This window comes from Archocentrus centrarchus, chromosome 8 (genome assembly GCF_007364275.1).
Source record: "Archocentrus centrarchus isolate MPI-CPG fArcCen1 chromosome 8, fArcCen1, whole genome shotgun sequence".
NCBI lineage: Eukaryota > Metazoa > Chordata > Actinopteri > Cichliformes > Cichlidae > Archocentrus > Archocentrus centrarchus.
Genome location: NC_044353.1, coordinates 29323799 through 29336451, shown reverse-complemented (window position 1 = coordinate 29336451; position 12653 = coordinate 29323799). Strand labels below are relative to the sequence as shown.

Here is a 12653-nt window from a genome sequence, read left to right as displayed (position 1 = left end):
TCACCCATGTAACCTAAATTCAATAAGGAAAGATCATTAGGAGGAACTGAATATGATTCATTGATATACAGAATTCAAGCTATTTGGTGATTAGACTCAGATGGCCCACCATAGCAGAACGGAATCCCAGCTGTGATAGGAGTTAGGACAGGACCCCCCTGAGTCTAGATGCTGGCAGTGGTGAAGATAAAGATGGAGGCTTGGATGGAGCACCGAGTGAGTTGGGTAAGGTGGGTGGCACGAATGAGTCTGCAAAGGAGAATGACAGGTAAGTGGTGAGATTTAAAGTATGCACAGTGGAGGCTGATTGGTTTGAAGAAGGTGGGCAGGAAGATGACTGGACCAGAGCAATGATGACATCTTTGAGTTTGACCGCATGTGAAAATGGAAGTGAGGAGAAAGATAAACTTGCAGCCGAGCGCCTGGGAAAGCAGAGAGAGATTTCAAATCTTCTTTATTGAACTCATGTGTAAGCTTCATTTCAAAAGTAGATTGTTTTATGAAAACATATATTTTAACCAAAACGACAATCCCTGAGCCTAACTGAGTAGATGTTAGAGATGGCTGGATCATGTCCTCAGAATCGTTCCATCACACAAAGAGCTCGGCACTGGAGGTAAGGGAGAAAATGTAGTAATGGACAACCACAAAGCACATGTGAGCAGAAGATCCTTTCCCATAACTGGAGCAGTGTGATGAAACTGGGCCAGGACAGGCCCTATGCTGGCATTCAAGGCATTTACTGACTAACAAAGAACAAACAGAAATAAAAAAGCTTTTTCTTGCTGTTGCTGAGACTAAGGATTGATTCTTACTGATTTATGATTTTGAGCTGATGTTCAGTTTCTGTTAAGACACAGTAAAATTCAGCTGTGTAACACACAATAATAGAGGCCACATTCCTCATGATCCATGAAACCCAGCTCATGATCTTATGTAAAAAAAAACAAAAAAACACTCCATGTCAGTTTCCAAAACTGATCTCCTTACACTCATCATCAGAGTTTCGATACAGGTAAGTGTGTGTGTGTGTGTGTGGGGGGGGGGGGGGGGGGGGGGTGCAGGTAGGGAAAGGTGGGTGGTACTTGTGTAGACTGAGAACACAGAGGGGAAAAAATGAGGCATCATCCAGATGACTCACGTTTCTTTTTTGGCCAACATGACTACAACCAAAATATTTTGATTAGCATCAGCATCACTGTCATGACTGCAATCACACAAACCTCTGTCTGTGCTTTTTGACTTCTGATGCTGAGGCACGTTAAGCTTTGTTTTTTCCTAAAGTCTCTCTTTTTTTTTTTTTTTTTTTTTACATTAATGCAAATTAGGTAAGCCCACCTTAGCTCCAGAGCAGCACGGTATAGGCCACGACCAGCCAGGTCTTGTGCTGTTTGAGCTCAGCTCCTCCTACACCTTCCTGTACATATACCTCTGCACAACGCCTGTACATCAGGAAACAGCATATTCAAAAACACGCACAGACGAGAAAGAAAAGGAATAATCTCCACAGGAACCTTGTCAGATTTTTTTTTTTACTTTTCACAAAAGGTAGGAAACTTTTATTCACTTTTTATTCTAATGGGCCGCCTGATCTCTGAAAAGAGGCAGAAATCTGAAAAAGCTTGAAATGTATTTTTGCTCCATGCAGTATCATCCTGTTACAAATCTGACTGGATTTTTTTTTATCTTTTTTTTGTAATTTCACCAAATTTAAGGTGTCAGAAACTGGATTTAATCACAAGAAATATTTTGTGAGATGGAAAAAAGTTTAAAAAATGTGCCTGAACTTGTGTTTTCTGATGGTAAAAGAATGTAAAAGAATGACCATAAAGGTGAAGAACAAAGATGCTGCATCAAAGAGTTTATTTATTTATTGTTTATCTCTTAAATCACAGTGAAACAATTGCAAAATTCAATCATCTTTAATTCATTAAAAATCCTTCAATTTGTGCACAAAGCTGTAACTTCTGTCGACTGCGTGTTTGTTTTACTTCCAACTTTTTTGACTCAAGGATGAGTCATACAGTGACCTTCAAACAAATAAGTAAAGCAGAGATGAGCTCCACCCAGGTGTGGTAGTTCAGCTGCTCCTGGGTGTAGATCCAGGACTCCTGGGCCAGTCAGGACATGAATTTGTTTAAAAAATGTTGCCCTGAGCCACATTTCCTGTGAAAGCCTATCAGAAGGAAGTACTGAGGAGACTCAAAACGACTCCACCTTACCCAGAAGAATGAGTGCTTTACTTTAATAGGAAGAATTAATTAAAAAAAAAAATTTATTGAGCTGCCTCATGCCTCTGTGTCTTTGCTCCATCTTGTCTTTTGCAGAATGGGATCAGCTGGAATTCAGATGGGATGCATGGTCCTCGGAATCCTTGGCTTAATTGGGATCATTGTCTGCTGCGCCGTCCCCAGCTGGAGAGTGTCATCCTTTATAGGATCCAATATTGTGACAGCACAGGTAATTAAACAGACCCATTATTGTGTAAACAGTATTTAATTGTATCTGCTGATTGAGTTTGTGTTACCTGATGTTGAACAATATTTTCTTAGCTCAGTAAGTGTTTTGAGAATTATAACTTTCTAAAGTAACTCATACATGTGTGCTCTAAAGTTACGTCCACTACAGAACATAGATGGAATGATTTATATGATATCTATTTCTTCCTGTTTGTGTCTGAGTAGAGTAGTCAGGAGGGCCTGTGGACCACCTGTGTGGTGCAGAGTACTGGCCAGCAGCAGTGCAAGAACTTTGACTCCCTGTTGGAACTGGGTGCAGAGCGGCAGGCTGCCCGAGCCCTGACCGTCATCAGCGGCATGGCCTGCTGCCTCAGCCTGCTCATTCTTTTCTGCGGGGCTGACTTTACCACCTGCGTGGAGAATGAAGACATCAAGCCGAAGATCAGCCTGGTAGCCGGGATCGGCATGCTGCTGGCTGGCATCCTGGTGATCATCCCCGTCAGCTGGTTTGCACACAATACTGTGAGGGACTTCTACAACCCCATGTTGACTAATTCTTCGAGGATGGAGCTGGGGACGTGCATCTTTGTGGGCTGGGCGGCAGGCGTGCTGCTCCTTATAGCCGGAGGTCTGTTGTGCTGCTTCAGCAGGGCCAAACAAAGCAGCTCAGGAGGAACCGCAAAGTACTACAGCAACAGTGCCTCAGCCCCTAACAAAAACTATGTGTAGCCGTGTTTTTAAAGGGACTGGTGTTTGAGAGAAAGGAGGGAGTGGTAATCTAGTTGGACTGGGGAGCAGTAATATAAATGACACCAGCAGAAAACCAAATATTGAATGCTCATACTCCAGCTTGAACTTCCATACTCACAGAGCTGCTGGTGATGGTTTAATTTATAGGTAAAGCATAAGCTATGAAAGCGCAACTTTTTTTAAAGTTAACAATTTTGGCTTTATATTCTCTTAATTTTTCTTGAAATATTTTATATTATATATATATTTGAAAATTATATAGAAGTATAAAATGTGTTTAACTTGTTTTATACATGAGCAATCAAACTCTCTCGCCTTCTCTTTCTTTTTTGATATTTTTATTATCTGCTTCTAAAAAAAACTTCTAACCAAACGCACCTCAGTAAACCTCAGGGAACATCTGGTGCACTTGTTTTTCTCTGGTTTTGTTCTCAAGCGTCCACTTTATATTTCACATATAATCATAAAATGTGTTTGTACTCATTTTATTTTGTGTCTCATTTTGTATGAGAATTAATATAAATGCTTAAAACTGGGTCTAATGTGTTTCATGTGTGTTTTTTTTAAGAGTCAAAATGTACTTTGAAAATACAGAAGATTTTATTTCAAACTAAAAGCATATATTATTATTGAAATTGTTCATACAAACCAAACAGACAAATTCAAGCTTTATGCTAAAAATAGTTTTGTGGAACCTGCTGTCTGAATCTCTCCCTTTGCAATCAAAAGTTAACCAAACTTTTTTTCTCTGTAGTTTTTGCTCCATCGTTCTCTTGTGACTTCTCATCTTCGTTTCTTCCGAGCTTAATGCTTGCTCTCCAGCTCTTTCACACGCTTGGTCAGCTCCTCTACTGCTTCTTTCAGGTCCTTCACCTCCTTCCTCAAAGACTGAACCTCCTGAGGAACAGAGACAGACTTACGATTGGGTGGAGTCTGATAATATAAATATTGTAGAAGCTGTTAATGTTCAGCCGATGGTCTAATTAGCAGCCGTGGTTCAGCTGAAGCCAATGATATAATAATTATTGAAAGATTTTCAGAAGTAAAACATTAACGTCCTTGGATCTAAAAGACTCACCCCGCTGTTGTCCTGTTGATTCCCCGCAGAAGCGGTCGTAGTCTTCAGAAGACTCTTGTGAACTTTGAACTCTTTAGCTTTGGTGGTAGCTACAAACCCATCCTTCAGGGATATCAGAATGGGTGGAGCATCTTTTCCTTCAAACCACTCATCGGCTTCGGCCGAGGGCTCAGGACCAACGGTGTCTGGGTACAGATCCTCCTGGAACAGGTCCGACTGCACGGGCAGAGAAGAAGAAAGGGAGTTTGAGTTAAGATTCTGCACAGATTTCCTTGAAACAAAAACTGATGAATTAAAATACATGTTGCTAAAATGTTACCTTGCGGGGCACCGTCATGACTATAGGCTCACACTTCCTCTCGTGGAGCTTGTAGAATCTGAAATTAGAATTAGTTATTTGCATGTTAGGTTGTTGTGTCAGATTAGGCTGAAATAATGAGCTTCCTTTAGAGGAAGCAGAAAGATTTTGCCCTCGAAATGTCACAATTATAAATGAGATAAAGAGTCTGCAGGTATGCTAGAAGCCCATCTCACAGTGCTTTGAGGTATATGATCAAGTTAGTATCATGCTCATGTTATGGTAACACATCCCATTCTGCATTAGCATTTGCTAACATAAATCCATCATGGGGAGGCATGTGAAAATTTCATTTCAGTCCCAAATGCAAATGTGAACTTGCCAGTGGGGCAGATGAATCGTAAAAAGCAAACGCGATGGATGCTGTCAGAGTGACATCACCCTTTGCCTTGTGGGGTCTTGTTATGGGAGCTTAAGATTTCACTATCTTGGTGCTATGAAAGCAGGCGTGAGGCGTGGATGTGACAGTGAAAACGCACATTCACTGAGTTATTTAACGAGCATACCCCCGGATCATCTTCATTCTGACCAAAATTTACTAAATGAACTTCATGTTTTCTTCACTATGACCCAAAACTGGCAACTGAGCCTGCAAAGTCTTCACACAGGTGTTTACAGAGGTCACAGAAAGACCAAAAAACATTTAAATATCATCACCTGGCAATTTCACATTTGTTGACCTCCAGGCCCCTCTTGGGCATGTAGCCCATCCCCTTCTGGCTCTCCTTGCTGCTGTACATAGACAGGTAGTGGACATAAGGAGCTTCATCTGTCACCTCGAAGTAACGGATGCTGCTGTCGCCCTGTAGGTGACAGGATCAGCAAGAGGTGCTGTCTAAGTCTGTGTGGGTGAGAATGATACAGAAAGGTTCTCATTTCATAATCTAAATCTTACCTTGCCACAGAGGTAGACGACCCCAGTGTCTGGGTCAAAAAATGGCAGGAGGACGCCACTGCTGGTGTCCAGCTCCTGCAGGGTCAGCGGCTCTTTAAAGTCTTTCTGTTAAAAGAGATTCAGATAGAAAAATATTTAGTATTTAATCACATGTACTCTGACGTCCTGCATATCCGGCTGACTGCAGGTAAGCCGAGGTTTAAAATTGAGGGTGATATTTCAGCACAGACAGCCTCAACGCTGTAATCGGGCTGTTGTGAAACAGTAGTGCTTGTAAATGGAATGAGATACATCCCTAAAAACAAACAACAGAAGTTTGGATTCCACCATAAAGGTCCAGCTGTGAAGATTTTTGCACTTTTTTTTGCTCGTTATGTAACAGGTCAAAATGATTCACGAGTAGAATCCAACACTAGAAGGCCGGTATTACGCTCATCCGCTGAAGGAGGAAAGCTGAAGCTGGAGGCGTTTTTGTGCTCAGCAGTTCAACAAGTACAAGATAAAAAAAGAGTCTCGATACTAAAGTAGGAGCACATGTCATTTTACAAAATCTATTTATGAGTAAGCCCAAAATAAAATTATTTTTTTTTACTCAAACACTAACAAATACATAGTTCATGTTGTAGAGAAACACAATAGATTTCAAAGCACAGAGATCAGGGGGTTTAGGATGTGACTGAGGATTATGAATTGTAATCGCTGGAACTCACCGGATCCCACAGCGCCACCTGCCTCTCACTCATGCGGCTGAAGCCGGTACTGAGGATCTTCCCGTCGGACACAAACACCGCCCTGACTGGCCTGGAGCCCTCATGAGGTTTCTCCTTCTCCTGTAGTGAGAGGTGGAGCAGAGATATTACATGTTACAAACACAAGCGTGCTTCTGGTTTAAATGTTCTGACATTGTAATTTTGTGTCTGTGTGGACACAAAATTACAAATCATGATGTAAGATGGCATCTAAGCTTTTAAATATTTAAGTAAAATAAAAGTGTCATATTAAAGCAGTTATTTTCACTCTCTTTTTCTTATGATCATCATTATGCACAACAAATCAATTAAAACCTACGTGGACGACGGTGCCCTTGCGTGGGTCCAGCACCCTCAGGGTCTTATCCTTGCAGGAGGTGAGAATCCTGGAGCCGTCCCTGTTCCAGCAGGCGCTGTAGATGAGGTCAGTGTGCACGCTGTCGATCCTCACTGCCGCTTCCCCACAGGCCACGTTCCACAGGATCACCACGTTATCACAGCCTGCACGGGCGCGGCAGTGACATCAATGGCAGGTTAAAAACAGAGCGAGAGGCTTCTGAATTCAGTTGAAGTAAGTAATGCAGTGTTTCTCCTTTGCTGTTTTAAAAATCAGCATCAGGTGGAATTCAACCTGATTCAGATTTTCACTTTGAAGTAGTCGAGAGTTTCAAAGTTTCACGTTTGCAGTAAACAGAGCGGCAGTGATAGCTGCGGGAAAGAGGAACGCACAGAAAACAGAACTGAACACTGTTTGCATTAAATAAAGCCCCTGACATACATTAGGATACCAGAGCACCATAGAAAGATCTGGCTCAGATTCAACCTCCAAGTGGTCAAATATTTATATAACCTCCTTTGTGATTTTTTTTTACCTTAAATTGACAGATTCATGGTTGAAAACATTTGACCTCTCCTATAACTTTTTAGTTTTTCTTTCCATTGCTGTGACAAGGAGATATATATGGAAATATATGTATATTTTTTAACATTACAGGCTTTGATTTTATTTTAAACCATGACTAACAGATTTTGAGTGTTGAGTTTTACTGCTTTACTACCTTAATATTAAATGTTTCTGCACAAATTATTCTAATGTTACACATCTACAAAAAGTTTGTTCCCTTGTTTTCTTTGAAACGTACAGAGTGAAGAAAGAAAGGGTGGAAAACAGCGTGCCTGTGATGAATTCATTATAATCCATTGTTAAAGTATCAACGTATTACAGAGTCACCATTTCAACAATAGTTTGTTGTTAAAATGAGCCATAAGTTTTAAAGAGCGTTACTGAAACATAGACAATTTCTTTTGTAAAAAGTAACAATGACTGACTAAATAAATATAATTTTGTTCATACACTTTGTGTTTTTAACTTTTTGCATAGCCTTAAAACATTTTTGACTATCTGTCATTGATAAGGGGAGCATTATACTGCATAATTTACACTGGGCTTGTGATATTCTGGTGAACAGTATTATGTAAATTTGCTTAACAAATGAATTTGACCACCTCCCAATGTCAAGTTTATGCCACATATGTGCATTATTGTTGTTATCCATGAATTTTCACATTCTCATTTTTGATTAAGATGCCAAATTACAATTATTTACAGAAAAATTGGAAACTTAAGCTTGATTCCTTTTTTGACTTCTCAGAGAAATCCAGTGTCCTGCTGTTTTAGCTTTAAAAGTTTTTTGACTGATTTCTAAAATACTAGTGTTTTCTTGTTTCTATGACAGGTGGTCTAATAAATTTGTTGAACACAGCATGCAGATGATCTTGTCCGAGTTTTGCTGGTCTCTAGCAGCTCTTCAGTATATGGTCTGTTTCTGGCACGGAATATGAACACATATGCTTGTGAGAGCATCTTATTTTATCTATTTGTTTGTGTAAAACTAAACGTCCCCACATATACCTTATAAAGTAAACAAGTGTATAAGGACACCCAGTAAATATGCATGATAACACATGCAACTGCAGTATTTTCTTTCTTTTATAATCTCTTTACCTCCGTGCACAGCCTTGTTCACTGTTTTATTACAATTTTAAAAAGTGCAATGTCATAATTTGTGGATCTAAAAAGAGAACAAATGTCTGGAAGGTGAACTATTCTGGACATCTTATTACAGTTCAAATTACACATGATGAAGACATTTAAAGGAAATGCTGAATGAAGCACAAGCAAACCTTCGAACACAAGTTTTGACCCTGTGCCAATTGTGTAAAGATGTCTACTGTACGCTGTATGCTGCCCCCTGCTGGGCAAACCGAGACATCAAGAAGTGAGTAGTGAGGTTACTTCCGAAGATACCTGAGAAGCTCAGCAGGAGTTGCAAAACTGTATTAACCTCTGAAAATGAAATCACTGCGTTCTTTTTAAGTCTAAGATTTAGTACCATACACCACCAATCCCAGCTTCTTTTTTTCTGTGCCTATTTATTTTGTGTGACTTCTTGTTTTTTGCTTTTTAATCTGGATCACTGAGTCTGTAATTAAATTGAAAGATTAATAAAGTGTGACTACAGTGTCTGACAGACTGAGGGTTCAGAGGGTTCAGTCCACGTAATACTGAGAGCGGAAATGTCACGACACTGCTGAGCAGCGTTCAGAGCGAGGAGGGAGGGTGGAGGCTGTGAGAACTTCCTGTTCAACAAAGGTGTGAGTCTCATTCAACAAAACATCTGTGATACGATGCACTTCCTCATTATATGTGATACATTTCTATGTTTTTAGTAACAGTTTTCAGTAAGTAATACCTGCACTCAGTAGCACATTATGGGCAGTCGGGTGCCAGCTCAGGATGCCAACACGTTTGGAGTGACCTTCCAGCTTGACAACGGGATCTGTGAGTGGTGAGGTGAGCCCGCCATCCGGGATCTCCCAAATCTATTCACCAACAAAGACTTTTAAACATCCAGTTTTTGAAATTACAAACTTTAGTGAAAGTTTAAAGGCTTGAATTGCCTTACCATGACACTGCAGTCCTCAGAGCCACTGGCAATGATGTTGTCATTATGAGGACAGAAATCGATGTCCAGGACGGGACCTGTGTGGCCACATACAGTAGGGTACGACATGTCGATACGTCCTGTCTGCAGAGGCAAGCATCAAGGAGGATAATGACCACAACCATGCAGTACAGAAACACTGCAGCTACAAAAACTAAAGAAGAAAAAGAAACTGCCAAAAAGAAAGACAAAACTAGTTGAGGAGAAATTCATCAGCTGACATGAATTACACAGCTGTGCCTTCAATTACTCCTGATTTCCAGTAAGTGGGTTAGAGAGGCGATTAGGGCCAGGAAGATGAAACCCAGTCATGAAGCAGTCTGGGCAAAATGACAATTCCACATCAAATTAAAAAAAAAAAATCTAAATCTAAACATGCATTTTTTTTTCTTTTTGTATAATATGCCAATCACATTTAGCTCCATTTAGTTGCATTAATTCTGGTGAAAACCTGAACAAATCACTGAGCCCTAAGGCAAGATGACACAGCCATGCCAGCACCACTCTCAAAACAGCGTGAGTTTTTTTCCACTACAGCGCAGCTCTGCAATTTTATGCCCAGTGGTCCTTCCACTTATTTCTGTCCTTTGGGAATCGCATGCTAGATGAGAGATAAGACCATGAATAATGCGGTTTCCACAGGCTTCACAAAGGTAAATTTAAAATTGTTTAAAATCTTTAACATCATAAACTGGAACAATATAATCAGTAGGTAAAATAAGGCAAAGGTGTTCACATTCTTGTCACTTTCTCGGTGATTTATAATGATATAATTAGTTGCAGGAGATGGACACAAACTCGTTTCTGCTCAGATACAATGGACTTCCTATAGCTAGCTGCAGCAGAAAGCAGTAGTGACTTTGTTTGCTGTAAGTCTGATAAAGCTGAGAAAAATCTCCATGAAAAAATATTAAACATCTTCCTGCAGTGCAGTCCAAACATAAAGAAATACTTCATATGTAACTTCACTGTAAGCATTGTCTGTGCCTGCACAGAGTGAACTTCACCAGCCTGAGGGAACAAAAAGGTGATCAGGACGGACACCTCATTGAGTTCACAGGTTCTGACAAATTCAGTTGACCATTAACTCGGCCACAAGGTTTGCAATTTTGCACTTTTTCGGGTCCATAAATGCAATAAAAGAGCTGCAAGCCACCAAACACCCTCGCTAACTGACTGCACAATAACTGGGTTGAGGCCACATCCTGTCCTCCTACACTGAGCTCACAGCAAACTCCTAATATGGTGAAAACTTCTCAACAGCAGAGCAAGTGACGTGTAGACAGACTCAAAGACGGCATCAAACTTCCTTATTTAGCTGAATGTGTGATGGTGAGTGGCAGCGTTCAAATTTTAAAGGGCAAGTGCAGTGGTAAAAAGCCAAAAAAGCAACTCCCTAATCTGTGTCTGAAATGGTCAACACACCCAAACATGATATTAACTACACGGAAGGGCACCATGTCAAGCAGTGGGTGCATTTGTTTTTTTTGTTTATTTGTTTATTTGTTTGTTTCCTGGTGATTCCTGGGACCCACCTTGCTCAGCGGAAGCACCATGAAGGCTCCCCCACCGCTGGCGTCCACAATCATGGCCACGAACTTGGGGTTAACAGAGCAGAAATTGCTGTCCCAGGTCATCTGGGAGATTCTGATGTCATCATAGCACTGGTCAGCTTTCACAGCCTGGCCAAAGACGTGGCGGAACTTACTGGTCCTCACAACCTTCCTGGACATGGTGAACTGAGAAAGAGTGAAAAAGGGGTGCAAAAGAGGGAAAAAATTAATGCATGCAAGAAGCCTGTAGTGAAGCCTGAAATAGGACGTATTAGTTGAGAGCGATTTATTTTAAAAGTCATCATTAATAATGCATATTGTATGTTTGTGCGTTTCGATTTCATGCGGAAATAATCTGACAGACACAAAGCTGATGAAACCGTTGAAAGACTCGACAGAGGAAAGCTAAAAAAGGAAGAAGCAAAAGCTTTCACAACTGCTTCCTCTGTGACTGGTACTCTGGAAACATATCTCCTTCTCTTTTTAATATATTTCTCTGAAATGCACAAATATTAAAGAGCATTCTGAAGACAAACACACAAAACAACAGCATAAAGACGACACAAAAATATCATCAATATCAAAATTATCATCAGAGCTGCACATGCAGTATCCTTTGAAAAAGATACAGAAGCTGCCTGAGTGGCAGTTACACCACATCCTTCAAAGAGAGTAACAAAAACCACTAACCTCTCAGTTCATACAGTCATGCTATTATTTCATTCCCCAAATGTAGGCATGCTTTAAATTACATACTTGATGAAGTAAGCTGAAACACATCCAGTAAATGCAAATGTCTGGATGCGCAACGAGACCAGAAGTTCAATCAAAAGCAGCTGCAAAATATACAAACTTTGCATCATGTAGCAACACTAATGGAAATTAATGAAAAACATTAAATATGTCTATCTTTACCTCCATTTGTAGAGTTTACTTCCTGAAATCTGCAGCCGCGCCTAAGCTCAGACTTGGTAGCCTATAACAGTTTTGCTGCATGTGCATCACAAGACCTCTCAGACTTCTCTGCACCTAATTTAATAATCCTTTACAGAGTGAGCCATAATTTTATCAGGACTCTAAATGCATGTCAGTAATCTCTACCACTATCTCTCTGTGTTGTGATGGAAAACACTGACCAGTACAAAGTAGGAAACAATTCACTGCCTTGAAACAGGAGTAACTCAGGCCATGTGGATGATGAGAAAGAAAAATGTGTCATCTAAATCACTGACATATGGTTATCTTCACCTATTTCCCTCTTTGTAACCAATGCACCAATTATAGGTAAGATGATATCTTCAAGACGTTGAGACTGCAGACAGATGATGCAGGCCTACCTGGGAGTCGTGTGGGGGCGATTCAGCTCAAGGAGTTTTGGCAGCGCACCAAACGCCCTGCCACCAGAATGAGGACTCAAGAGGAGACTGTAGGTTAAAGTACATGACAAATGACAGAGAGGAAGTGAGATTTTCAAACGAACGTGGAAGTAGGAGGTGTCGCCTGTGACATGAGCCGTCTGCAACAAACTGCAGAAACCAGAGAAACACAGTGAGATCGTTTGTAGGATTAAATCAAGATTAAAAAAAAAACTTCCAACAATACAGATGCACTGATAAATACTACCAGCCTAAGAGCAAATAGGATAACCTTTGCTGATGGCAGTGGCCAATTGTTACATCAGTTTTTGAGTTGAAGGACTTTAAGTTACTATTTAAAAGACTGTACATTTGCTTCCCTGGCATAAAGGAGGACAAAAATTATATGAAAACCAACCAAAAAAAAAACCCCCAAAAATACTGTCATCAG

At 40.4% G+C, this 12653-nt stretch overlaps 2 protein-coding genes across 3 annotated transcripts; one reads left to right on the top strand and one right to left on the bottom strand.

Moving 5' to 3' along the window:
• Positions 1-1393: 1393 nt before the first annotated feature.
• On the top strand, positions 1394-3746 carry cldni (claudin i). The gene is made up of 3 exons (XM_030736119.1): positions 1394-1548; positions 2328-2460; positions 2685-3746. Exons 2-3 carry the CDS (start codon positions 2329-2331, stop codon positions 3186-3188), a joined length of 636 nt encoding a protein of 211 aa, XP_030591979.1. The 5' UTR covers positions 1394-1548; position 2328; the 3' UTR covers positions 3189-3746.
• A 44-nt stretch (positions 3747-3790) lies between these two features.
• On the bottom strand, positions 3791-12272 carry coro1a (coronin, actin binding protein, 1A). 2 transcript variants are annotated; one of them, XM_030736117.1, is made up of 11 exons: positions 12185-12272; positions 10830-11033; positions 9256-9378; positions 9043-9172; positions 6609-6790; positions 6251-6370; positions 5541-5645; positions 5303-5448; positions 4607-4664; positions 4288-4503; positions 3791-4106 (listed from the first exon to the last, which is right to left on the bottom strand). In XM_030736117.1, the coding sequence occupies exons 2-11, from the start codon at positions 11025-11027 to the stop codon at positions 4014-4016; spliced, it is 1371 nt and encodes a 456-aa protein (XP_030591977.1). In that variant the 5' UTR covers positions 11028-11033; positions 12185-12272; the 3' UTR covers positions 3791-4013. The 2 variants fall into 2 exon arrangements, with proteins under 2 accessions (XP_030591977.1, XP_030591978.1); XM_030736118.1 differs by having other exon boundaries at positions 12096-12232.
• Positions 12273-12653: the final 381 nt, after the last annotated feature.